The following is a 27,512-nucleotide window of genomic DNA, read 5'->3' on the forward strand; positions in this document are numbered from 1 at the left end:
TGGGGTTGGGGTATAGGGCTGGGGTATAGTACTGGGGTTGGGGTATAGTACTGGGGTTGAGGTATAGTACTGGGGTTGGGGTATAGGGCTGGGGTATAGTATTGGGGTTGGAGTATAGGGCTGGGGTTGGGGTATTGGGCTGGGGCTGGGGAGTGGGCTGTGCCACCTATGATTTCAGAACTCCAAGTCAACCTCAGCTCCAACTCAACAGCTATGTTGGACATGTATCATTATTGCTATTCTGTGTACATCTCTTCCCCTTTTACGCTTCGCAGAGGAAACCACACTTCTGTCCACTAGAGAGCAGTGTAACCTCAGTCAAATACAGTCAAACCTGGAGGCTACTGCTTATAATGTGTGAAACAGAGGGTCAAAACTAGAAAATGAGACAGATATGAAGATGTACAATCTATAGACGTGATGATAGAGACAGACTGTGTGTGTGAGACTGGTCTTAGACTGTCTGTCTGTAGACATCCTGTTTGGTATACAGTCTATGGACATGAACCTGGTTGTCACCCTTTTGACTGTTGTCTATACCTTCTCATCTGACCTCTTTATTGTGAGGGGTGATGTGTGGGTTACTAGTGTCATGAGGAAGAGTGGATCCAGGGATTAAACCCTGGTTTCCAGGGAAGAGGCATAATTGACTGGACCCTGGAGAATTACCACGAGACCACAGGCTCTGTACCAAAGAGGACTTTTTCTAACAAGATGTGTCTGCTACTGTAAATGTGTTAAGAAATGATTGGTGAAGGGTTTGGAAGTCTGGAAGTAGTGAGACCCTCAGCTAGAGTTCCAGAGTCTTATTCAATCAATTCAATACATGACAGCACAAACATCATGACAGCACAATATTTTATTATTTACTTCCTGTGAATCTTTCTTATGTTTTTACTGTCATTTTAAAACGTTATGATTTTTATTGTTGTGTTTTTTTGTCATCATCATCATCACTGATATCTTGATCATATGCCTTAAAGCTATTACAATATACAGTAATTATGTTCATCATCATCATCATCATCATCACTGATATCTTGATTATACTGTATGCCTTAAAGCTATTACAATATACAGTAATTATGTTCATCATCATCATCATCACTGATATCTTGATTATACTGTATGCCTTAAAGCTATTACAATATACAGTAATTATGTTCATCATCATCATCATCATCACTGATATCTTGATTATACTGTATGCCTTAAAGCTATTACAATATACAGTAATTATGTTCATCATCATCATCATCACTGATATCTTGATTATACTGTATGCCTTAAAGCTATTACAATATACAGTAATTATGTTCATCATCATCATCATCATCATCATCATCATCATCATCATCATCATCATCACTGATATCTTGATTATACTGTATGCTTTAAAGCTATTACAATATACAGTAATTATGTTCTTCATCATCATCATCATCATCATCATCATCACTGATATCTTGATTATACTGTATGCTTTAAAGCTATTACAATATTCAGTAATTATGTTCATCCTCGTCATCGTCATTGTTTATATGTCTATGTATGTATTTATTTGTGTTGTTTTGTGTGTGTTCTCCATGTCTTTGTGTTGTGTTGCACTGAGCACTGAGCTGTCCACACTTATCTTTTTAGGGTCAAAGAAGAACAAAAGCCTCAGCCGGCACAGTAAGTAACACATTACCCAGAGTGCTCTAGGCTTTGACACTTCTTCCTGTTGGTCAATGTAGCTTCCTGTCACAGTGGGCCCCGCCCCTTCTCCTCTGATATTGGCTCGCCCTGTTGTGTCATTTGCATTCTGATTAGCTTGTAAGGGAGCTTCACCTTCAGACTCCTTACTTCCTCATCCATGTGTGAACTGGATGCTTCTAGTCAGCTACCTTCCGTCCTGCATTGTGTCCAAATCTACCTCTAAACACAGCAACTATCTGATCTATATGAAAACGGTATACTACTACTATACTACCACTATCCACTACCACCTTCCTAACTATTGGCTGACCATTCAATGCAATTCCCATTTCCATTGGCTGTAACTTCTTTCCTGCTTTTATACTTCCTCTCCTCCTCTTTTTCTGTGGTTGTGGATGTGGTTGACTGGTCCTCTTTCTTGGTCTGCTGTGATCACAATGAATGTCCCTGCTAGGCTTCCGTACAGTACCGCCACTCTGACTTTGTGTAAGCCTTGCTGGGTGTGTGTGCTTTAATGGGGGATTCCCTTGTCTCAGCCAGCCCAGACAATGTGTTGATTCTTAATCTTTCTGTGGTGTGGTGTACAGTCATGTTGTTTGCTTACTTATTTGAACAGGTGGTTTAGTCCCTTTAGTGGGATCACTGAGCTGGTAAATAACGTTCTGCAACCTCAGCAAAAGTCCCAAAATGAGAAGGAGCCTGAGCCTGTGTCTGAGCCTGAGACGTAAGTAAGATTACTGTAGTAGGCCTAAACATACAGTATGGCTGACTAGTGTGGTCTGTACAACATGTTTGACCTCTGACCTGTCAGATACTGCCAAGAGCATAGGCGGCGCATGAGTCTCAAGTTTGGGGAAGCTCATTTTCACCATAAAAATGATCCTTTATAATAAAGCATTCCATGCATCACCACTTTTGCAGACTTATGTAAGATAGTCTGCTATTCCCAATGTGATGAGTCGATGGGATAGTCACGATTTATGCTAATAATATAACTCAATCACTGTTTGGGAAATATATGGGCTTTTATAAACACATTTCATGCAATTCTACTCCACTTTATATGACTGGAGATGTATTTAATTGTTTTATTTAACCTTTATCTAACCAGGCAAGTTAATAAGAACAAATTCTTATTTACAACGACGGCCTGGCAAGAGGCAAAAAGCCTTCTGGGCTAGGACAAAAAAACTTTGTAAGCCAAAACGGACAACACAGACAGAAGTCACTGGCAACAGCACAAATACAACAGCAAACAAACAGTGGATGTGTGTGTGTGAGTGTAGTAAAACAAAGGTCTTCCTTATATAAGGCACGGCAAATTATTGACATGGGGTGACAATTAGAAACGATGACATGTCTCAACTACCTGTTCCTCCTCCAGGGACACCAGGTCATTGAGTTTTATGTTGTCTTGGAGGGAATTCCATGACATGGGGGCTGAGTAATGACAGGACCTTTTTCCATACTCAGTTCAAATTTCCGTGACTCTTAGCCTAAAACAAGATTGAGATCTGAGCTTGTATGTGTTTTTATTTCAAGCTAGAAGAGAGGATAGATCAAATGGTAGTTTTATTGCGTGTTGCTATTGATGTTCACCCGACAGATCACAATGGAGAGTTAGATAGACATCTCTGATTGGTGACAAAACGAAGGCCTGCATGATACACAGAGTCAAGAGCAATTCACTGTATTGTAGAGCTTGAGGCTGAATATTTTATTACGACAAAATTACAGGGTATCTTAAACTCTGCTGACTGTCATACAGATCAATAAAATCTAATAGGTCAATACTATCTAATAGGTCTACGAAAAGAGGAGCCAGAAAGACAATATGGAAGAGGAAATGATTGTCCAAAAATGGACCCAATGATAAAGACAGTGAATATGCACACTCGCCGGGGATACGGCCGATGCTCCGCTAAAATAGTTTACTATTCGCTCAAATAAATTGAGAATTTTTATAACAGGCAGATTAGTCTTTTGATGGTGTTCTCCATACAAAAATAGCCATTTGCTTTTCCACCAATGTTTTCACGCGATTGTATTTTGAAATATTGCGATATGCCTGGCTGGGACTCTCTTTCGTTGACATTCGCAACTCAACAATCATCTATTCGGTATTTCCCGTGCACGCTGCCCAAATTGAGGACCCTTCCGGCTATGCGATTTAAACAATCCACAGGGTTTTATTATTTTTAAGAAGCTTTTTGGTGTAGTAATGATTTTATGTATTTCTGTGTAGACTATTCTGTATTAGGCTATATAATTTTGGCAATTAATTCAATTTACTTTAGGATAAACCATATGGACGCGCTGCATATGGCCAAGAGTCAAGTCTGCTTTCAAATGATAATTTTGGACAGCTGGAGCAAGCACACAATTTTTCTTCAGGAAAATTACCATATTCTTTAGGTTTATTTTACTATGGTGAAGAATACAAGACATTTCATCTATAAAATGCATGATACATTTTTGATTAAGTGACAGCCATTAACATTTTAAAACTGTAATAGTGCTAGAATAGGAACAGATTATATCAATATTGCATTGTGGTTGGATAAATGCATCTGACGTGCACCGTGACTGTGCTATATCACAGAAACATGACATCAGATGGTGACATCAATGTTATGTCACCCAGTCTGACATCCACAAGGAACACCATTTTAATAATTTAAAAGGCATGTCTTGATAAAATAACCCCCTGAGTTCATACTTAAGGCCAACAGGCAGACACGTATTGAGTTTCCGGTCTTGGCTGGGTCCCTGTAGGGATACTATGTTAGCTCCGTCATACGGTATACAGTAGAGGACAGGGCAGGGCTCATGTTTCAGCCTGTTTATGCAGCCTGTGTTAGTGTGGTTCAGAGGAAAGAAGGGTCGGATAGACAGCCAGAGCTGATACAATGAGCAGCATATGATTACATGTCAGCTGTGTCATGCGCGTTTGACCAGGTTTGACCGAGAGGGAGACGGATGAGGAACGGGAGCCATCCACCAGCTGCCTGAACCTCTCAATACCCCTCTCCTCCCCTCTCTCCTCTCCCCTCCTCTATTTCTCTCTCCTCCATTTCTCTCCTCCTCCTTCTCACTCTATTCCTCTCCATATTTTCCCTGGCCATCTCCTCTACCTACCCCTCCTTTCCCTCTCGTTCTTCTTCTCCCTATCTCTTCCTACCCCTCTCCTCTTCCTAACCCTCTTCCTGGTTTAAAGAGAGTTGCATCTTGAATGGCAGCTCTCTAGTGACTCTCTCTAGTGAATATAGAAGCCTTTATATGCCCACTAAACCAGCGGTTCTCAAACTTTTTGGGGCCAGTAACCCCTTTTGCGATAACAAATTCATCAGGGACCCCCTCATAACTCGAGTGAGATAAAAATAGCAAGGAGTTTTACTATGACTTCGGTAGTGCATGGCCGGACAATCCAAGTCTCTGGCCATGGGAAGAAACATTTTAAAGACCCACCTCTTGGCATCGGATGTCACGTTCTGACCTTAGTTCTTTTGTTATGTCTTTGTTTTAGTATGATCAGGGCGTGAGTTGGGTGGGTAGTTTATGTTCTTTTTTCTATGTTGTGGTTTTGTGTTTGGCCTGGTATGGTTCTCAATCAGAGGCAGGTGTCGTTCGTTGTCTCTGATTGAGAATCATACTTAGGGGGCCTCCCGGGTGGCGCAGTGGTTAATGGCCAGCTGTGCCATCAGAGTCCCTGGGTTCGCGCCCAGGCTCTGTCGTAACTAGCCGCGCCCGGGAGGTCCGTGGGGCGACGAACAATTGGCCTAGCGTCGTCCGGGTTAGGGAGGGCTTGGTCGGTAGGGATGTCCTTGTCTCATCGCGCACCAGCGACTCCTGTGGCGGGCCGGGCGCAGTGCGCGCTAACCAAGGTTGCCAGGTGCACAGTGTTTCCTCCGACACATTGGTGCGGCTGGCTTCCGGGTTGGATGCGCGCTGTGTTAAGAAGCTGTACGGCTGGTTGGGTTGTGTATATTCTGCGCATTGGTCCTCCTCTTCTTCCACCCACGACGAGCGTTACAGAATCACCCACCAACCAAGGACCAAGCAGCGTGGTATTGGGCAGCAGCAGATTTTGGACGGAAAAGGACCCTGGGCACAGGCTGGGGAATATCGTCGCCCCAAGGCTGAGCTGGAGGCAGCGAATGCTGAGCGGCGGCAATATGAGGAGGCAGCACAGCAGCGCGACAGGCACGAGAGGCAGCCCCCCCAAAAAATGTTTTGGGGGGCACACAGGGAGTGTGGCAGAGTCAGGTTGGAGACCTGAGCCAACTCCTCGTACTTACCGAAAGAAGCGCAGTACTGGTCAGGTATCTGTGTGTTTGTCTGTGTGATAAACAACACCACACCACCACGTCCCAGGTCTAATCTATGTTCAGTATATAGTGACAGTAGTAGCCCAGTGTTCATTCAGAGTGGGCAGAGCAGTGTGGCAGTGTGACACAGAGAGGTGCCATCCAGGGTCTCTATCTAGTGTTCAGCAGGGTGATCGTCATCAGACAAGGCCCAGCCACATCGAGTCACGCACCAATTACATTTGGGATCTAAATAAAAGGCCTGTTTGTGGGAAAGAGGAGGCAGCATGTTTATCACCTACGCGACACCAGGCCATGCATACGGACGGTAAAAATGATAGCTCTGGTTAATAATTCACGTGACTAATGAATGTTGCAGGGGAAAATGTGGAGACGAAACCAATTCTAATCGCCATAACATGAAGTCAGCCAGGGTTTTAGTTTCTAAGGATACACCCGATTGACATGTGTCATACAAAATGCATGCTGGTCTGTCTGTGAGGTTGCGTTTCAGGGTCCTCTGGTCCTCAGGTCCGATTGGACCTGTCATGTGTGGGTGTATTGGGAGAGTTTAGACAAAGATGACACTGAATGTACATCTAGTGTTTTGAGCAGGCAGTGCAGATTAAAAGAGAACGTTGAGCTAAAAGCTTCCTTCCAAATGACCCCCTTTTCTTTATTTGGCACCCTTTTCCCACAGGGCACTAGTCAAAAGTAGTGCACTGTGTAGGGAATAGGGTGCCATTTGGGCCGTATACAAAGTCTTTTGAAGGGTACCGTTGTTTCAGTAATCCACATGGAGGCCTACTCAATAGTCTGATTCCTCTGGACTGTCTAAAGGCACTGTTAGCCCGATGGTTGGATGGATGCTGTAGTGTAGGCTACCTAGTCATGATGTTGTTGCTGTGTAAACAGATTTGATGTGTTCTTTCCACTGAAGTGTGGGCATTGACATTTGGAGGGCTGTATTAGCTTACGTCTCCCGCCCTGAAATAGAAACACAGGTACAAATGATTCATTAAACGCCGGGAACCTGAGTAAGTGGAATTAAGTTAGGCTTTTAAACTTGCGATGCAAACTCTATACCTTCCAACCTGGCCCGCCTTGTTTCAGTAAAGATGGGTGCAGCTCTATGTGAATGGAGAACTATAGTGACAATACAACAATATGCAATGCAGAACATACAAACATTTCTCTGACAGTTGTGTGTAACAAACTGTAGGTTATTTGGTTGACAAAACCTTTTGGTTCCACTTTCTATAAGTATAAAGTATATAATCAAGGCCATTATAAAGCATATTCCTCATAGAAAGTGTTCCCTACATTTCTCTTAGAAAGGAATCAGAGCTACATATGCTGCTTTACTGTCTACCAACACTAATGGACCTCACACAACATCCTGCAGTTACAGCACAAAGACATCTGAAATGACTTCCTATCCCCTGAAGTGCATTGTTATACTCTGGCGAAAGTAGTGCACTTTAACGGAACTAGGGACTAGAGAGCCATTTAGGACAAAGTTTCTGTTCTGAACTGATCTTTTCCTAACTGCGCTCCTCTCTTGCTTCCTTCCTTGCAGGAAGTTGCACCAGCAGTTTGAGAGCTACAAGGACCAGGTGAAGAAGATGGGGGACGATACGACCCCGCAGACGGGGACGACCGGAGAACCCCAGAAGAACCCCAATGACTCTCCTACCTGCGGGATTTGCCACAAAACCAAATTCGCTGACGGCTGCGGCCACCTCTGTTCATATTGCCAAACGAAATTCTGTGCTCGGTGCGGAGGACGAGTGTCTCTGCGGTCAAATAAGGTGAGGAGGTTGAGCCTAGCTACTACCTATGTTTGTCTGTGTCTATGAACGCACACACACACACGCATGCATACCTGGAAAAATGTTTTGTAGTGATTGTCCTCTTGTAAGATTACAGTGGGAAGGTGGAAGTAATTTGTCAATACAATTCGTTTTCTACAATCACATGCAGGCCAGTCCAGTCCAGCTGTCGTGAGAGAGTGTTTTTTTGCTGATACTCTCTCTTGGGTCCCAAAAATAGCCTGACTAGTCCATCCATTTCTGTCTCAAATCAAATCCTCCACTGGGTTATGAAACATTAGTGTGAAATCAGAAACGGGGCCTCAAGCCAGATACAGACAGTGGTGCAGCTCACAACACATCCCTACTGACGATCTATACCATATACCAACTCCTACCAATGTTTCTCCCATTCATATTCTCTGCATGACTGTGAATCTGGTGAGGGATGATTCTAGTGCAGTGATTTCTTCAGGTCTTGTTTTTAGCATGGCGTCAGGTATCCTAGTAGTTAAAAGTGTTGGGCAGGGCCTCCCGAGTGCCGCAGGAGTCTAAGGCACTGCATCGCAGTGCTAGCTGTGCCAGCTGTGCCACTAGAGATTCTGGGTTCGAGTCCAGGCTCTGTCGCAGCTGGTCGCGACCGGGAGGACCATGGTGCGGCACACATTTGGCCCAGCGTCGTCCGGGTTAGCCTTGTCAAGGAATAGGGATAGCCTTATCTCATTGCGCACTAGCGACTCCTGTGGCGGGCCGGGCGCAGTGCATGCTGACACGGTCGCCAGGTGCACGGTGTTTCCTCCGACACATTGGTGCGACTGGCTTCCGGGTTGGAAGGGCATTGTGTCAAGAAGCAGTGCGGCTTGGTTGGGTTGTGTTTCGGAGGACGCATAGCTCTTGACCTTCACCTCTCCCGAGTCCATACGGGAGTTGCAGCGATGAGACAAGACTAACTACTACCAATTGGATACCACAACATTGGGGAGAAAAAAGGGGTGAAAAAAAACAAACATTTAAAAGTATTGGGCCAGTAGTCGAAAGGCTGCTGGTTTGAATCCCAGAGTCGATGTGCCCTTGAGCAAGGCACTTAACCGCAGTTGCTCTGGATAAGAGGGTCTCCTAATTATGTCAAATGTAAATCTCTTTCTTTACCACTGGGGGGAGCTTCTCCCCTGGCATCTCACAACAGCCCTAAATCTCATGTCTGCTGTGTATTACCATGCTGCTCCACTGTCTAACTAACTAACCTTGTTGTGAAATCCTCCTACAGAGTAAGCCTTGATTTATTATTGTGTGACTGAGTGTTTATGCTTGGTGCCGTCCAATACCCTCACTGTCGGAATGCGATGTGTCAAAGTGTACTAATGTCACTCACAATCTTTCTCCCCTTTCCTTTCTTCCTCTCTCTCTCTTTCTCTGCCCCTGTCTTCCACTCCCTCTATCTCTGTCTGCTGCATTCCTGCTCTCGCGGAATTGCAACAGGAGGACAAAGTGGTTAGCAAATCCTTTTCCAACCTTTTTCGCATCTCGACTAAGAAAAGACTGAATAGAAGCATCACTCCTTCACCCCCATGAGATGCTTCTCAGACTGTAATATACACATACAGTACCCTGAATACATGATTTTTGACCAATCACATCTGTGAGTCAATTATATCATGTTGAAGGCCAGACCAAAATGGAACATATGTCAGAAAATATATTTCGGTGTCTTTGTTCCATTTTCAATGCAAAGTTTGTACCAAATCCCTGTCAAAGTTTCCCCTTAACAGCTATGACTGAGCTGAGAGTCCACCTCCACTGGGCCTTCTGTCCGTCGGCTGCCAAGGCTGCCTGTCTGTCTTTGTTGTTGACTGATTATGGGTGGAGGATGGGTTTCCTCCAGAGTTGTAGCCTACAGATGGTGTTGAGTCATGGCTGTGGGCTGGCAGGAGGCAGCAGCAGTAGTAGGGTTGGGACAGTGTGATGAGTAGCAGGAGTGTTGGCAGATCTGCCCTGGGATCAGATCAAAGGATAGGAGGATAGGCCCACTGCTGCCCTGCCCACTGTTAGCCTGGTATTGTCGCGATCTGTCTTCTTGGCCATGAAAATACATTGGTTTCATCTCAAATGGCACATGCAGCTAAAGTATTTGAAAGGAAAACAGTTGTTATTACTAGTCTGGATGTGGAGGAGGTGCAATAGGGGAATGGAGATGGAGATGGATGGATGGTGGAGGTGGAGGTGTACATAAGTTCAATAGATGTGCTGCTGTCTCAGCCAGAGGGACATTGTTTACACGGACACAGCCTCCCCTGTATCTAGTTGCAGGGCTCCAAGCCCTCACAGAGCCCTCAGGGCCAGCTGATCCAGGGGTTTGGTTCCCAGACAGGGCTGGGTGACCAGATAGTTTTTCAACCCAAGGAGGGTGATGTCACTGGGGGCCCGACTGCTGGGCCTCTGAGGGCAGGGCCCATGGACCTAAAGGATGTCTCAAATGGCACCCTATTCCCTATATAGTGAACTACTTTTGACAAGAGCCCTACACGTTGGACACAATAAAGCCCTTTCATGTTTACACACACACGCTGCGTACACACAGACTCACACCCAACACTTTTCAGAGTCTCATAATAAGAATAGATGTTATGTTATTGCAAGTTTAATAACTAAGACTATATAGCTCAGTTGGGCATGTTTTGGTCAGCCCAACCACCTGCAGTAGCTTGTCACGTCTGAAAGCTTGTGTGTCAGTCAAAGAGGTGCTTGTGGTGGTGGTGAAATCGGTCCTTTTTCCATCAGTATTCTCTTTCCTTCCCACAACCAGTGGCAGCCGTGATGAGAGATCTCTTGTTCTGTGAAACGGCATCAATATTTACATGCCTCAGTGTCTGGGGCCTCTAACAGAGCTGTTGGACACTGGAATACGATAGGACAGACTTGCTGCTGAGAGTTTCACAGAGAGGCAGGAGAAGAAGCAGGAGTGAAGGTTTGAGATGGATTTGAGCTACATTAAACTGAGTCCCGGGATGATTTATTTTCTTATGTAGTCTAGTATAGCCTATCAGACTCATGGTTATGACAATAAAACATGATCTTTTGTTATATATCATTGCTTGATATTAGCCTACAGTAAAGAGGTGAATGACATCCAGTCTGATTGGACAGTACTGAGGGCCTTTATATGTAACCACAGGTCAGTATAGTCTAGGCTCAGCTGCTACACAGTAGACAAAACTTACACCATGAAGGATTTTAGAGATATAGATGGAGCCTTTGAAAGACATACAGTGCTCTATGTACATTTTTTGAACCCCCAGAATCCCTCACCCTCCTCAGTCCTTAGAGTAGGACTGTTCAACATTTCAATTCCTCTGATGTTGCTAAAAAATGCCTCAGGAATCAAGTCTCCTGAGACCAAGTCATTCGTGATTAACGTGACTTTTGAGGACATCACATGTGCTGTGATGCTCTTGGCTCTCAGCTTTCATTCACTCTGCTGCAAACGAACAGAACTCACACTTATTGGATCTTTCTGGACTCATCAAAGTAAAAATAGCCTAATATTTCAGTGAATTTAGAAGAACACGTTGTTGTGGGGCATCAGAATTAGCTTGGTGAGTCCCTGAGCGTCACGGGCGTGTAAGGGCACACACTGGATTCTTTGAGCACAGTTGGGCCGCCCAGCACCATGGGGGGACGCGCTGCATTTATAATGAGCTCAATAATCCTCGGTAGCGGGAGACTCACACCCGCATCTATTAGTAATGAAGACTTAACTAGTAGGTCTAATACAGCGGCGGTAAAACATGATTGCACGTTTTATTGCTCACTCTTGCACATCTTTCCTCCCACGAAGCTGCTTCTGTATGCTTATTTTTTGTGTGCCGCGTTTCAAATTTGGAATCCTTTACTGCATTTATGAAGGGGCTGTATCGTTTTCTATTTGACATCCTTTACTGCATTTATGAAGGGGCTGTATCGTTTTCTATTTGACATCCTTTACTGCATTTATGAAGGGGCTGTATCGTTTTCTATTTGACATCCTTTACTGCATTTATGAAGGGGCTGTATCGTTTTCTATTTGACATCCTTTACTGCATTTATGAAGGGGCTGTATCGTTTTCTATTTGACATCGTGGCAGACACGTATTTTGTTATTTTCTGTAAATAATCTGTTTAGAAAATAATTATGGTTGGAATTTAAGACTGTCTGACTGGGTGGTATTATTTGCAGCCTGGACAAATCACATACATTATTAGCATCGCGTAACCTTCACGCGGGCTACATTGAGCAGAGCTAGCTGCCTGCCTGTTGTCAGACTAGGTACTGTCCGCGGTGCTGAACGGTGTTGAAGGTCGGCGCCTCAGTCTGTCTCCTCCTGATTTTACTGCACGCTGCCCCGTAACATTTCCACCAAATTAGGATTACATACATTGTTTTTCCTGCACGGACACGATGCTTCCCGTCGTTACCATGGGTAAGATAAATGTAAAATGGATTGTCTTGGCTGCAAGTCATTCAATACGCTGGGCTCACAATCAGCCGTTTGGATACTGCATTTACAATGCACATGTAGGCTATAGACTGTTGTGCAATGTTTGCATAAGTAGTCAGAGTATTTTAATGTAGATGATAATATGACCAATGATGAATGAATTATATGCTATTATAAATGCCTACATGTTATAAACACCTTGTTATAGTCTGGTAGTCTGAACACGTTTATATGGATGTTTTAGGCTATGTAGTGCTCATTTTCGGTGAAAGTTCTCATTACATCATGTGCTCTGAAATTCTGAATATATATGGTATTTTCTAAAATGTATGTGAAACCGTGAACAGCGCTTTGATAAGCCGACTTTGCATGCCAAATGCTTAACTAATACCAAAAATAGACTTTGGCTTTGTAAATAATGTCACAGGGCTTAGGGGGGTCTGTGAAAGACATCTGCCATATATCCCTGTGTGAATCCAGTCTCTCCATTTCTCAAGCCGCTCTCATCTTTCTCTCTCAAGTCTTTCTGGACTTCGGTCAAAATAACGGGGCATACATTTATGCATCAAGTCTATTATTATTACCGCGCGCCCGACACACTAAATTTAGAACCTCATTCAAATGTGATGCACCACGTGCCAGACAGTGTTTGAGCATGTGAGATTCGGCTCTTCTTTCACCTCTATTTAGGCTACACGGTTTCAGGAAACATACTTTAATACGTGTTTCCCTCTGTCTTTTTGAGATCTTTACACACACACATTTAGAAGAATGTGGTATATTTCATCTTAGGTTATATATCGTTTATCACACGTTTTTAATAACACACATAAAAACGTGTGTTGCATGGGGGAAAAAGGAGTGCCGAATGATGGATTAGGTTCTGTATGTTTCAGACACAGTCGACTCAAGTGCAAACTCAGCTTCAAAGACAAGATGTTCCCAGACATGTTCCCTTAAACTATGAGTTTTTAATGAGCTCAGTTAAGTTCAGGCCAGGTGAGACTGGGAGGGAAACAGGCAATATGATACGGATGACAGTCTATTCACCATCACATTAATATTTTACTATGACGCACATCTCTTTATAGTACGTGATATTTTTGTTCTCTGAATGCTATGAACAAGATACAGTAACATTCGATGGTTGGGAATGCATTTAGTCTGAAGGATATGATACCAAGTATGTGTTTTTGTCTCCGAAAGAACAGTCACTATTTGGACTCAAGTAATTCAACAATGGTTGCAATTCTCTTAATAGTTAAAAATGGTCACCATGGTATTTTCATTGTCCTTTAGCTTTGAAGTTTGATAATATCATTGCTCCCCTCAACTGTTTTGTTCGGATGCTGTTGTGGTGTAGTGCTGCTTCTTGGCCACAAGAGAGAGCTCATTGACTGAGTATTGGCTACTGGAACATATGTATCAGAAAGAGACGATTGTCTCCTCCCTCCCCTGTTCATTTTACTTTGATGTAGTGTAGCACCACATGCTTGACAGCTAAACAAAGCTCAGCAAAAAAAGGGGATAGCTGAAGGCTGCTCTCTATCTTAAAGGACTTTCAGTCAATGCTGTAAATTGTCTCTTAGAAAGTGATGACCATACACTAGATTGGTCATCGAAAGCACCACCACGGCACCGCCCTTGAAATAGGCTATAGCATTGTTTGGCTGTAGAGATTTGCAACACACGAGGTTGTCTGAACGCTAGGCATGCTCATCTTAGATAGAAGTTATTGATTCAAGTCCAGATGGATTAGATGGAGTAAATAGATGGAATAAAATATGGAGTATAATATCTTTGTATGGGACCAAATGCAAATGCGAAAGATGATAAGGATGTATGAACCCACCTTCAGTTTAAATGAAAATACATTAGATAACAAATGACATATCAATCTAAACAGCTTGATGGTACCCATCGTAACCTAATACAATAGATCAGTAGCATACAGTACCTATGCTCCAGCACACATCAGTAACCGAAAGGTCGCTGGTTTGAATCGCCAAACTGGTAAGATGGAAAAATCTGCAGTTCTGCTCTTGAGCAAAACTGAGGAGCACAACTGCCCCCCATACGTCATTTAAGGCAGCCCCTCCACACCTCTCTGTTTCAGAGGACACATTTCGGTTGAAGGCATGCAGTTGTGCAACTGACTAGGTATCTCGCTGAGTAAAGATTTTTACACTATTTTAGCTTAACAGTGTATCACTTCAAATCAAAATCTTTTTTTTATTGGTCACATACACATGGTTAGCAGATGTTAATGTGAGCGTAGCGAAATGCTTGTGCTTCTAGTTCCAACAGTGCAGTAATATCTAACAAGTAATATAACAATTCCCCAACAACTAACTAATACACACAAATCTAACAAGTAATCTAACAATTCCCCAACAACTACCTAATACACACAAATCTAAAGGGATGAATGAGAATCTGTACATATAAGTATATGGATGAGCGATGGCCAAGCGGCATAGGCAAGGTGCAATAGATGGTATGAAATACAGTATATACATGTGATATGAGTAATGTAAGATATGTAACATTATTAAAGTGGCATTATTTAGAGAGGCATTATTTAAAGTAACTAGTGATCTTTATTAAAGTGGCATTATTTAGAGAGGCATTATTTAAAGTGACTAGTGATCTTTATTAAAGTGTCCAGTGATTGGGTCTCAATATAGTACAGTATATACTGGTGATGTGAGATAGGTAAACATTATGAATGTGGCATTATTTAGAGTGGAATTGTTTATAGTGACTAGTGATCTTTATTAAAGTGTCCAGTGATTGGGTCTCAATGTAGTCAGCAGCCTCTCTGAGTTAATGATTGCTGTTTAGCAGTCTGATGGCCTTGAGATAGAAGCTGTTTCTCAATCTCTTGGTCCCAGCTTTGATGCACCTGTACTGACCTCGCCTTCTGGATGAAAGCGGTGTGAACAGGCAGTGGCTCGGGTGGTTGTTGTCCTTGATGATTTTTTTGGCCTTCCTGTGACATTGGGTGCTGTAGGGGTCCTGGAGGGCAGGTAGTTGGCCCCGGGTGATGAAACCGTTGTGCAGACCACACCACCCGTTGTGCAGACACACCACCCTCTGGAGAGCCTTGCGGTTGAGGTCGGTGCAGATGCCATACCAGGCGGTGATACAGCCCGACAGGATGCTCTCGATTGTGCACCTGTAAAAGTTTATCAGGGTTTTGGGTGACAAGCCAAATTTCTTCAGCCTCCTGAGGTTGAAGAGGTGCTGTTGCACCTTCTTCACCACACTGTCTGTGTGGGTGGACCATTTCAGTTTGTCTGTGATGTGTACGCCGAGGAACTTAAAACTTTCCACCTTCTCCACTGCTGTCCCGTCGATGTGGATAGGGGGCTGCTCCCTCTGCTGTTTACTGAAGTCCAACATCATATCCTTTGTTTTGTTGACGTTGAGTGAGAGGTTGTTGTCCTGACACCACACTCTAGTGCCCTCACCTCCTCCCTGTAGGCTGTCTCGTCGTTGTTGGTGATCAAGCCCACTACTGTTGTGTCGTCTGCAAACTTGATGATTGAGTTGGAGGCGTGCATGGCCATGCAGTCGTGGCTGAACAGGGAGTACAGGAGAGGGCTGAGCACACACCCTTCTTACATAGGTATTCTTTATGTCCAGATGGGATAGGGCAGTGTGCAGTGCAATGGCGATTGTGTCATCTGTGGACCTATTGGGGCGGTATGCAAACTGAAGTGGGTCTAGGGTGGCCGGTAAGGTGGAGGTGATATGATCCTTGACTAGACTCTCAAAGCACTTCATGATGACAGAAGTGAGTGCTACGGGGCAGTAGTCACTTAGTTCAGTTATCTTTGCCTTCTTGGGTACAGGAACAATGGTAGTGATCTTGAAGCATATGGGGACAACAGACTGGGATAGGGAGCGATTAAATATGTCTGTAAACACACCAGCCAGCTGGTCTGCACATGCTCTGAGGATGTGGCTAGGGATGCCTTCTGGGCCAGCAGCCTTGCGAGGGTTAACATGTTTAACTTACCTTAAAACCCCATACAATTTAATTACTTTCCCGGGACAAACCCGGGAACTAGACAAAACCTTCAGGGGACCATGACACAACATCCAAAGAACGTCCTAAAAACGTCCTTGGGGACGTTCCTTGGACAAACCGCGAACTAGCCAAAACCTCCAGGGGACCATGACACAACGTCCCAAGAACATTCAGGGGACATTCAGGAGACCATGACACAATGTCCCAAGAACATTGTAAAAAGGTCCCCCAGAGAACATTCCCGTGGGACTATCATGTAGCTTTCCTAGAACGTTCTCAGAACGTCAGTGCGATAATGTCGCACCAAAACCTTTATTGGACCTAATGGGAACGTCGCCGAATGTCCTTAGGACGCCCCTTATTTGCTGGGACATTTAAATTTATGCCATTTCTATTCCTCCGCTAGGTTTAGAGCACTAGGTTTTTTAATGTTCTATATTTGGGTGCAGGTTCAATGACTATGAAATGTGCAAACACAGGGAGAAATGGCCCAGCCTGGGGGGGGCTGTCCCTTCCTCTCCCCTTCCTCCCCCACACCCATCCCCCTGACTGCACTAAGTCGTGAAGAGTTAGGCAATGGGGAAGGAGGGAGGAGGGACTGCAGTCTGGCTGCAGTGAACACACCTCTGGCAATCAGTACAGCTGCTTGACCTGTGTGCGTGTGTGTGTGTGTATGTATGTGTGTTTGGTTTAGTGACTATTACAGATGCTAACAGTAGTCTGTCAGAGTGGGCCAAACTGACGCTCTCTGCTGCATCACTGGACAAACTGTTAGAGCGCACATGCTGTGTGAGTGTGTGTGTGTGTGCTGACACCACTTCTATGTGACTAAGGAGTATGGCTTCGACCTAAAACCTTATCATTGAGTCATCTCTACTGTGATCAACCACTGCTTATATTTTTCACCATTTTCACTTTTTAGTGCATTAGTCATCCAGGTTATGTTTGAGTGCAGACCAGATGCTACACCATATAGTCCTGTATAGGAACGCTGTGTGAGGCGGAGCTAGGCTTAGCATGCCCTGCTCAGTATTCATTTGGCCTGTGTGTGTATGTCTTCCTGGTCTGCTTTGGAATACTAATGTACTATTAGGTATGTGCTGATGAAATAAAAGAGCCCACTGCATGTACAGTCTGAAGCTCAGAATGTGGTTCATTATTGTTGGCAGATTGGAGAACTGACTCTATGTAAATTGCACTTGTGAACAGTAAATAAGTAGGTCACATCATGCCATGCTGGCTGATGTACAAGGCTCTCTCTATCTGGGAAATAACTGGGTTATGTTAAAAAACATCTGAGGGATGAGGCTGTGCAAGTAGAAATACTGGTGTGCAAAAGAGCAGAAAAAAAACATATGGGGATGAGGTAGGCATCTTGGTTGGATGGGCTATTTACAGATGGTTGCATTTCAAAGATGGTGGTAGAAAAAAAACATGTTTTTTTTTCTTTGTATTTTCTTCTACCAGATCTCTTGTGTTATATTCTCCTACATTCAATTCACATTTCCACAAACTTCAAAGTGTTTCCCTTCAAATGGTACCAGGAATATGCATATCCTTGCTTCAGGGCCTGAGCTACAGGCAGTTAGATTTGGGTATGTCATTTTAGGCGAACATTGAAAAAAAAGGGGGCTAATCCCTAAGAAGTTTTAAGCAGAGAGGGAGATTGGAGTAATGAACAGGAAGTGGGACCTGGTGTGGAGGTAGCGTTGTAGCATGTGCGTGCGGATGCTTGTGACTGGTATGGAGGTTGTGTTTTTGTGTGTGCATGCTTGTGACTGGTATGGAGGTTGTGTTTTTGTGTGTGCATGCTTGTGACTGGTATGGAGGTTGTGTGTGTGTGTGTGTGTGCATGCTTGTGACTGGTATGGAGGTTGTGTGTGTGTGTGTGCATGCTTGTGACTGGTATGGAGGTTGTGTTCGTGTGTGCGCATGCTTGTGACTGGTATGGAGGTTGTGTTCGTGTGTGCGCATGCTTGTGACGGGTATGGAGGTTGTGTGTGTGTGTGTGCATGCTTGTGACTGGTATGGAGGTTGTGTGTGTGTGTGTGCATGCTTGTGACTGGTATGGAGGTTGTGTTCGTGTGTGCGCATGCTTGTGACTGGTATGGAGGTTGTGTTTGTGTGTGCGCATGCTTGTGACGGGTATGGAGGTTGTGTGTATGTGTGTGCATGCTTGTGACGGGTATGGAGGTTGTGTGTGTGTGTGTGCATGCTTGTGACTGGTATGGAGGTTGTGTTTGTGTGTGTGCAGTATGGAAGTAGAGTGTAGCCACCACCCCAGTGGTTCAGACATCTGATTGGCTGGGGTGGTAAGGAGACAACCTCTCATTGGTCATGCCTTCCGAATATGATTTATTTAAACATTTATTTTATTTGATTTAACTAGGCATATGACCCCCAGCCAGTTAGCCAACCAGTTAGCCAGCCAGCCACTAAGTCAGTGGAGGGTTGTGTAGTGTGCTGTGTAAGCCCAGCCCAGCCAATAGTAATCACAGTAATGCACTCCAGTACTGAGTCAGCTCAATGCTCTGACTATAGGACCAGGGCCAGAGTCAGGCTATAACTAGCGACTGGAGGACACTGCTGCTGGGTTGAGTGCAGCTGCCTGCCTGTCTACTGTACATCACTGCTGTCAGTCAGTCTGTCAGTCACTGGTCATCAGCCTGAGTTCCTCATGGACCCTGATGCCCTGAGAGAGAGAGAGAGAGAGAGAGAGAGAGAGGCGCCAGGCAGCTGCCCATTTCCTCCTTTCCACTAGGCATCGCTCCTCCTCCAGACTAGGGTGGGCGGTTGTGAGGCTGGATGAGCTGCGCCTGAGGCGGAGTGATCAGGTTGCATCCAAAATGGCACCCTATGCTAAATATGGTGCACTACTTTTTGATCAGGGCCCATAGTGCACTACGTAGGGAATAGGGTGCCATTTGCGAAGCAGACCAGGGCTTTGAGGGCGGCTGTGCTGCGTCTGAGGTGGAGTGATCAGGGCTTTTGTCGGCTCCTGGATTTATGAGGCTAATGTGGAAGGAGGGGGCTGCAGACCACAGTTAGTGCTACTTCCTCTGTAGAGCTGCTGAACACAGTCTCTCTCCCATCCCTCTGCTATACACACACAGCTGTATTAAACAGTAGGGCTGCAGCTAGCTTCCTATTTAGATTCAGTTACTTACAGTATTGTGCACCACAAAGTTAGTACCATAGAAATAAAATCACCAATCAATGACTCTGTAACCACACACTACCAACCAATTGACTTGAATGGGGAAACCCAGTCTAGTGATTTCATTTCTGTGGCTGGTACCCCATATAAGCAAGTGGTGTAATTATGTACATTCTTAGAAAAAAAGGCGCTATCTAGAGCCTTAATGGGTTCTTTGGCTGTCCCCATAGGAGAACCGTTTGAGAACCGTTTTCCACACAAGGTTCTACATGGAAGAATAAATGGTCCTCCTGTGGGGACGGACAAATAACACTTTTGGAATCCTTTTTTCTGAGAATGTAGGGGGATGTAGATCATATGAACTTCAGATTCCTCATCATACTCACAGACTGTCCAGTGAACTCAACATTATGTCCTGGATGAGATATGGTCCTACATACAATCCTAATATTCTCTCCCTCCTAAACACTTGCCCTCAGGCTACTGTATGTGTATGCAATATTACCAAATCATTCATATCCTCATCTGTATATTTACACTGTTTCCTACAACATCTAGCAGGTCCAAGTATCCTTTTTTAATGATACTTGGCACGTCTCCTCTAGGGGTTGATCCATTCCATGACTCCTTTCATTGTAGTTCATTGCTGTAAGCCCACCACCACCACCACCACAGATATCTAACCCCCTCTGTCCTCTATGTACAGGTTATGTGGGTATGCAACTTGTGCCGAAAACAACAAGAAATCCTAACCAAGTCGGGAGCGTGGTTCTACAGCAGCGCCGCAGGGCCACGGGGCGGGTCTGAGGGCCCCAGGGGTCGACGTCACGAGGAGGCCCCCCAGGAGAAGAAGGCCAAACTGCAGCAGGATCTCCTCTACCAGGGGCCCCCGGGGGACGTATCAGCAGATAGAAGCAGACCTCCCGGGCTCCCCAGACAAGGCTCCCTCAACAACGGCTCAGGGCTGAGGCACTCAGGTCAAGGACAGGACATAGACAGGTGAGTCCAGTGTCTGTGTGGAAGGTTGTGTGTGTTAAACATATTTGCACAATTCCCCAGGGATTTGAGCTGGTTTTAACATTTTTGATCGTTATTGTGGAGGAACACTGTCTGTTAAAAGTGAAACCTGTTAGGGGAGAGTGGGGTAAGTTGAGCCAAAGGGTTAGTTGAGCCACCCCTTGTTTCTAGGAAACCATACACAAAATGAATAATGTGACCAAATATTTAGTATGAGGTCATCATTTCATGGAGTCTGTGAAGGAAGAAACCACATGAAAAATTGATAAGGAAGTTAATGAAGCCAAATGAATTTATTGTGTTATAGGTTTCACGATGCTTGTATCTAAACCAAAGAAGATGGTTCTAAGATGGTTTTATACGTCAGTTGGGTCTCTATAAGCTACAATATGAGGTCCTAAACCTAGCATGAAAGTGCATCCTTCTAGCTGTGCAGGCTAATATTGTCAAAATGTTTGCCTTTTTGGGGTAAGTTAAACCAATGGCCACCATACACCATACAAATTATTATTATATTTAGTCCGTTTTAAGCATAATATACAGTACATAGTATTTTTGCAATGTGTCATGCCTCCAGTATGAACTCAGGAGTGTATTGTTATTGTTACAGAGCAGACACCATCATGTCCTGTGTACACAAATGTAAAACAAGCAGGGGTATAGCCCCCCCCCCCCCCTTAAAGTTCTTGAAAGAGCAGCCAAGGAAGTGAGATAAAGGAAGAAGTCCATTTGAGCAGCAGCAAGGGATGAACAAATAGACTGAATGACACTGAAGAGGAACACGGACAAAATAAACATGAAAATGTACCTGTACCAGAGGCAACGATGAGTAGCAGAAACACACAAGGCCTTATCCGATGGCATGGAATCTGAGCTTGCTAAACATATCAAACATCTTGAGGACCAGTTTCATGGGCTTAGTATCCTCAAAAGCAGAGAACTTGTCTGTGAATTGGCACATCGAAACAACATCCCTGTCCTAGACCAACTCGTCAAGAAATGGAAGGGTAAGTGATATTGAACAGAGGCATCCACAGTTGAAGTCGGAAGTTTACATACACTTAGGTCATTACAACTCGTTTTTCAACCACTCCACACATTTCTTGTTAACAAACTATAGTTTTGGCAAGTTGGTTAGGACATCTACTTTGTGCATGACACAATTAATTTTTCCAACAATTGTTTACAGACAGATTATTTCACAATTCACTGTATCACAATTCCAGTGGGTCAGAAATGTACATACACTAAGTTGACTGTGCCTTTAAACAGCTTGGAAAATTCCAGAAAATGATGTCATGGCTTTAGAAGCTTCTAATTGACATAATTTGAGTCAAATGGAGGTGTACCTGTGGATGTATTTCAAGGCCTACCTTCAAACTCAGTGCCTCTTTGTTTGACATCATGGGAAAATCAAAAGAAATCAGCCAAAAATTGTAGACCTCCACAAGTCTGGTTCATCCTTGGAAGCAATTTCCAGGTACCACGTTCATCTGTACAAACAATAGTACGCAAGTATAAACACCACGGGACCATGCAGCCGTCATAATACTCAGGAAGGAGATGCGTTCTGTCTCCTAGAGATGAGCGTACTTTGGTGCGAAAAGTGCAAACAATCCCAGAACCACAGAAAAGGATCTTGTGAAGATGCTGGAGGAAACAGGTACAAAAGTATCCACAGTAAAATGAGTCCTATATCGACATAACCTGAAAGGCCGCTCAGCAAGGAAGAAGCCACTGCTCCAAAACCGCCATCAAAAAGCCAGACTACGGTTTGCAACTGCACATGGGGACAAAGATCATACTTTTTGGAGAAATGTGCTCTGGTCTGATGAAACAAAAATATAACTGTTTGGCCATAATGACCGTCGTTATGTTTGGAGGAAAAAGGGCGAGGCTTACAATCCGAAGAATAACATCCCAACCTTGAAGCACGAGGGTGGCAGCATCATGTTGTGTGGGTGCTTTGCTGAAGGGGGGACTGGTGCACGTCACAAAATCAATGGCATGATGAGGTAGGAAAATTATGTGGATATATTGAAGCAACATCTCAAGACATCAGTCATAAAGTTAAAGCTTGGTTCCAAATGGACAATGACCCCAAACATACTTCCAAAGTTGTGGCAAAATGGCTTAAGGAAAACAAAGTCAAGGTATTGGAGTGGCCATCACAAAGCCCTGACCTCAAACCCTTAGAAAATTTGTGCAGAACTGAAAAAGCGTGTGCGAGCAAGGTGGTCAAACCTGACTGTTACACCAGCTCTGTCAGGAGGAATGTTCCAAAATGTTCCAAAAATTCACCCAACTTATTGTGGGAAGCTTGTGGAAGGCTTCCCGGAACATTTGACCCAAGTTAAACAATTTAAAGGCAATGCTACCAAATACTAATTGAGTGTATGTAAACTTCTGACCCACTGGGAATGTTACAAATAAATAAAAGCTGAAATAAATAATTCTCTCTACTATTATTCTGACATTTCACATTCTTAAAAGAAAGTGGCGATCCTAACTGACCTAAAACAGGGATTTTTTACTCGGATTAAATGTCAGGAGTTGTGAAAAATTGAGTTTAAATGTATTTGGCCAAGGTGTATGCAAGCTTCCGACTTCAACTGTACATTTAAGATATAAAGTATTCAGACCCCTTGACTTTTTCCAGATTTTGTTCCGTTACAGCCTTATTCTAAAATTGATTCAATAAAAGAAAATCATCATCAACCTAGACACAAACTAAGAAATCGTGGGAGAAGGGCCTTGGCCAGGGAGGTGACCAAGAACCCAATGGTCACTTTGATAGAACTCCAGAGTGTCTCTGAGGACATGGGATAACCTTACAGAAGGACAACCATCTCTGCAGCACTCAAACAATCATGCCTTTATGGTAGAGTGGCAAGACGAAAGCCACTCCTCAGTAAAAGGCATATGACAGCCCACTTGGAGTCCAAAAGGCACCTAAAAGATTCTCAGACAATGAGAAACAAGATTCTCTGGCCTGAATGGCAAGCGTCACGTCTGGAGGAAAGCTGTTACCATCCCTACGATGAAGCATGATGGTGGCAGCATCATGCTGTGGGGATGTCTTTCAGCCACAGGGACTGGGAGACTAGTCAGGATTGAGGGAAAGATGACCAGAGCAAAGTACAGAGAGACCCTTGATAAAAACCTGCTCCAGAGCGCTCAAAACCTCAGACTGGGGCGAAGGTTCACCTTCCAAAAAGACAACGACCCTAAACACACAGCCAAGACAACGCAGGAGTGGCTTCCGGACAAGTCTCTGAATGTCCTTGAGTGGCCCAGCCAGAGCCCAGACTTGAACCCGATCGAACATCTCTCTAGAGACCTGAAAATAGCTGTGCAGCGATGCTCTCCATCCAACCTGACAGAGCTTGAGAGGATCTGCAGCGAATAATGGGAAAAACTCCCCAAATACAGGTGTGCCAAGCTTGTAGCGTCATACCCAAGAAAACTCTAGGCTGTAATCGCTGCCAAAGGTGCTTCAACAAAGCACTGAGTAAATGGTCTGAATAGTTATGTAAATGTGATATTTACATTTTTTTTTCAAATATTTGACAACATTTCAAAAAAACTGTTTTTGCTTTGTCATTATGGGGTATTGTGTGTAGATTAACGAAACAATCAAACATTTGAATCCATTTTATAATAAGGCTGTAACGTATCAAAATGTGGAAAAAGTCAAGGGGTCTGAATACTTTTCGAATGCACTGTACAATATACCATACCCGCATTCCATGAATTCAACTTTGACCTACCAGCACCATCACCCACAAGGTTACCCCAAGGTGGCTCCATTTACTCTGTCCCTATGCTGAATTGACCCCATAAGTTGTTCCAAGAGACCACTGTTTGGACAAGCTGTGTTTTCAAAACTGTTACGTTTACATTGAGTTCTCATTATTTCCAGGGATACACAACATCCTGAAATATATGGAGATATCTTTGTTAGAAAGAAGACTATATTTTCCGTTGACATAGTGGTGCTAAATAAATTTAAAAAATGGCTAAACTTGCCCCACACTTGCCTATAGCAAGCTGTGTCAGGTGAAATGCCTCTGGAGTTGTATTGGAGGGAGTGATGGTCGGGGCCTGGGAAAAGTGTAGGGTAAAATAAAAATCATAAAAGCTATGGCTCCTAGCAAATGACTTATTTTTTGAGAACGGTAAACAGTTTGATCACACAGATGTGTATGCATGAGGCCCATGAAGCAGGAAAGACACATGGACACCACTACCTAAAATAAGTTCAACATTGACACACCCAAACACACAGACACAGACAAACACACACACACACACACACACACACACACACACACACACACACACACACACACACACACACACACACACACACACACACACACACACACACACACACACACACACACACACACACACACACACACACACACACGTACAAGCACACACCCACACACTGACTCCCACACTGGATGACTGGTCTTTCATCTTTCCCCTTAAGTCAAACTCAGCTAGAGGGATTCCCTAGCTGGTGAACTGACTGATGATGACTATAATACTGCATTCACTGTGTCTTCCTTTGAAGCAGCAGAAACCAGGCATGTTGAAGAAGCCCTTGGCTGCAACTCATCACAATAACTAGATAGACTTTTTGTCCTACTGTTCTCTAGGCATGTTTCAGCCAGGTACAGATAGTACAGGAACATGTTGGGAAAGAACTTCCTGGCTGTATAACGTCATTGTTGTCACAAGGGAGAGTTTGAGACTGTACTGTTTCTTCCAAAAATGTACGCAAAATAGATCTAAATCGGGATCAACATGTTTAAATAAAGAATAAGAAAATAGACTGGCTGTTGGATTGCACTTCTATGCTGTGCTTGTGAATCCTTTTTCTCTGTGCCTTGGCTTGCTTGTGTCGTCACAGCTGATTTATTGTAATTCCATTTATCACCACACGGTGTCTCCTTCCTCTCTCCATAGTCCACTGACACAGAGGGAGGGAGGGAGGGAGGGAGGAGAGAGAGAGAGAGAGAGAGAGAGAGAGAGAGAGAGAGAGAGAGAGAGAGAGAGAGAGAGAGAGAGAGACCCTGCACACATTTTTCTAGTGCATCTCATACAGCAGAAATATGTTCCTCTAGTCCCCTCATTGTGTCATTCTGAGTCTGTACTCTGTAGTCCAGACCTGGGTTCAAATAGTATTTGTTTTCTATCAAATATTTACTTGCTCTCCATTGATCTTGACTGGTGCAAAGGGAACCAACAGAATAGTCCCAAACATGCAAACCCTGCCCATCTGGAACCCTAGAAAGGTTCAATCAAATGCTCATTGTATTTGAAGGAAAACAACTGCTTTTTGAACCCAGGCAGGTCTGGACGGTATTTCCAACCGTTCCATAACCCAGGGGTCAGTCATGGTGAGCTGCCCTGGGAGGAACAGATGTCCTCTTCCTACTCTCTCTGCTATCCTGCAATTCTGCCTCTCTGATCCTATCTGCTTCTCCCTGCTCTTCGCTGCTCCTACCCGCTCGTCTTTACTCCTCTCTGCCCCTCCCTGCTCCTTCCTGTCCTCCTTGCTCCTCTCTTTTCCTCTCTGCTCCCCCCTGCCCCTCTCTTTTCCTCCCTCCTCCTCTCTGCTCCTCCCTGCTCCTCTCTTTTCCTCCCTGCTTCTCCTCCTCTCTGCTCCTCCCTGCCCCTCTCTTTTCCTCTCTGCTCCACCCTGCTCTTCTCTTCTTCTCTCTGCTCCCATCTCCTCTTCTCTGCTCCTCCCTTCTCCTCTCTGCTCCTCTCGGCTTCTCCCTGCTCCGCCCTTCTCTTCTCTTCTTCTCTCTGCTCCCATCTCCTCTTCTCTGCTCCTCTCTTCTCCTCCCTACTCCTCTCTGCTCCTCTCTGCTCCTCCCTACTTCTCTATGCTCCCCTCTTCTCCTCTCTGCGTCTCCCTACTTCTCTCTTCTCCTCTCTGCTCCTCCCTACTCCTCTCTTCTCCTCCCTACTCCTCTCTTCTCCTCTCTGCTCCTCCCTACTTCTCTCTTCTCCTCTCTGCTCCTCTCTGCTCCTCCCTACTCCTCTCTGCTCCTCCCTACTCCTCTCTGCTCCTCCCTACTTCTCTCTTCTCCTCTCTGCTCCTCCCTACTCCTCTCTGCTCCTCTCTTCTCCTCTCTGCTCCTCCCTACTTCTCTCTTCTCCTCTCTGCTCCTCCCTACTTCTCTCTTCTCTTCTCCTCTCTGCTCCTCCCTACTCCTCTCTTCTCCTCTCTGCTCCTCCCTACTTCTCTCTTCTCCTCTCTGCTCCTCCCTACTCCTCTCTGCACCTCCCTGTTCCTCTATGATCCTCTCTGCTTCTTCCTCTCTGCACCTCCCTGTTCCTCTATGCTCCTCTCTTCTTCCTCTCTGCACCTCCCTGTTCCTCTATGCTCCTCTCTTCTCCCTCTCTGCACCTCCCTGTTGCTCTATGCTCATCTCTTCTCCTCTCTGCACCTCCCTGTTGCTCTATGCTCATCTCTTCTCCTCTCTGCACCTCCCTGTTGCTCTATGCTCATCTCTTCTCCTCTCTGCACCTCCCTGTTGCTCTATGCTCATTTCTTCTCCTCTCTGTACCTCCCTGTTCCTCTATGCTCCTCTCTGCACCTCCCTGTTCCTCTATGCTCCTCTCTTCTTCCTCTCTGCACCTCCCTGTTCCTCTATGCTCCTCTCTTCTCCCTCTCTGCACCTCCCTGTTGCTCTATGCTCATCTCTTCTCCTCTCGGCACCTCCCTGTTGCTCTATGTCCCTCTCTTCTCCTCCCTACTCCTCTCTGCTCCTCTCTTCTTCTCCCTACTCCTCCCTACTCATCTCTTCTCCTTTCTGCACCTCCCTGTTCCTATATGCTCCTCTCTGCACCTCCCTGTTCCTCTATGCTCCTCTCATCTTCCTCTCTGCAACTCCCTGTTCCTCTATGCTCCTCTCTGCACCTCCCTGTTCCTCTATGCTCATCTCTTCTCCTCTCTGCACCTCCCTGTTCCTCTCTTCTCCCTCTCTG

At 44.7% G+C, this 27,512-nt stretch overlaps 1 protein-coding gene across 17 annotated transcripts in view; it reads left to right on the forward strand.

The window, feature by feature from the left end:
• Positions 1 to 2,329: 2,329 nt before the first annotated feature.
• The window catches only part of LOC118364073 (regulating synaptic membrane exocytosis protein 2-like), a 205,289-nt gene continuing 180,106 nt past the window's right edge, over positions 2,330 to 27,512 (forward strand). For 16 of the 17 annotated variants that reach the window (XM_052489742.1, XM_052489746.1, XM_052489765.1 and 13 more), the window contains exons 1-3: positions 2,330 to 2,422; positions 7,585 to 7,816; positions 20,191 to 20,483. In XM_052489742.1, coding sequence (XP_052345702.1) covers positions 7,631 to 7,816; positions 20,191 to 20,483 — 479 coding nt within the window. In that variant the 5' untranslated portion in view covers positions 2,330 to 2,422; positions 7,585 to 7,630. Of the gene's footprint in view, positions 2,423 to 7,584; positions 7,817 to 11,673; positions 12,274 to 20,190; positions 20,484 to 27,512 lie in introns of those variants that run through there. The other variant, XM_052489744.1, reaches the window with a different exon arrangement.

This window comes from Oncorhynchus keta, chromosome 31 (assembly GCF_023373465.1).
Source record: "Oncorhynchus keta strain PuntledgeMale-10-30-2019 chromosome 31, Oket_V2, whole genome shotgun sequence".
Taxonomy (NCBI): Eukaryota; Metazoa; Chordata; class Actinopteri; order Salmoniformes; family Salmonidae; genus Oncorhynchus; species Oncorhynchus keta.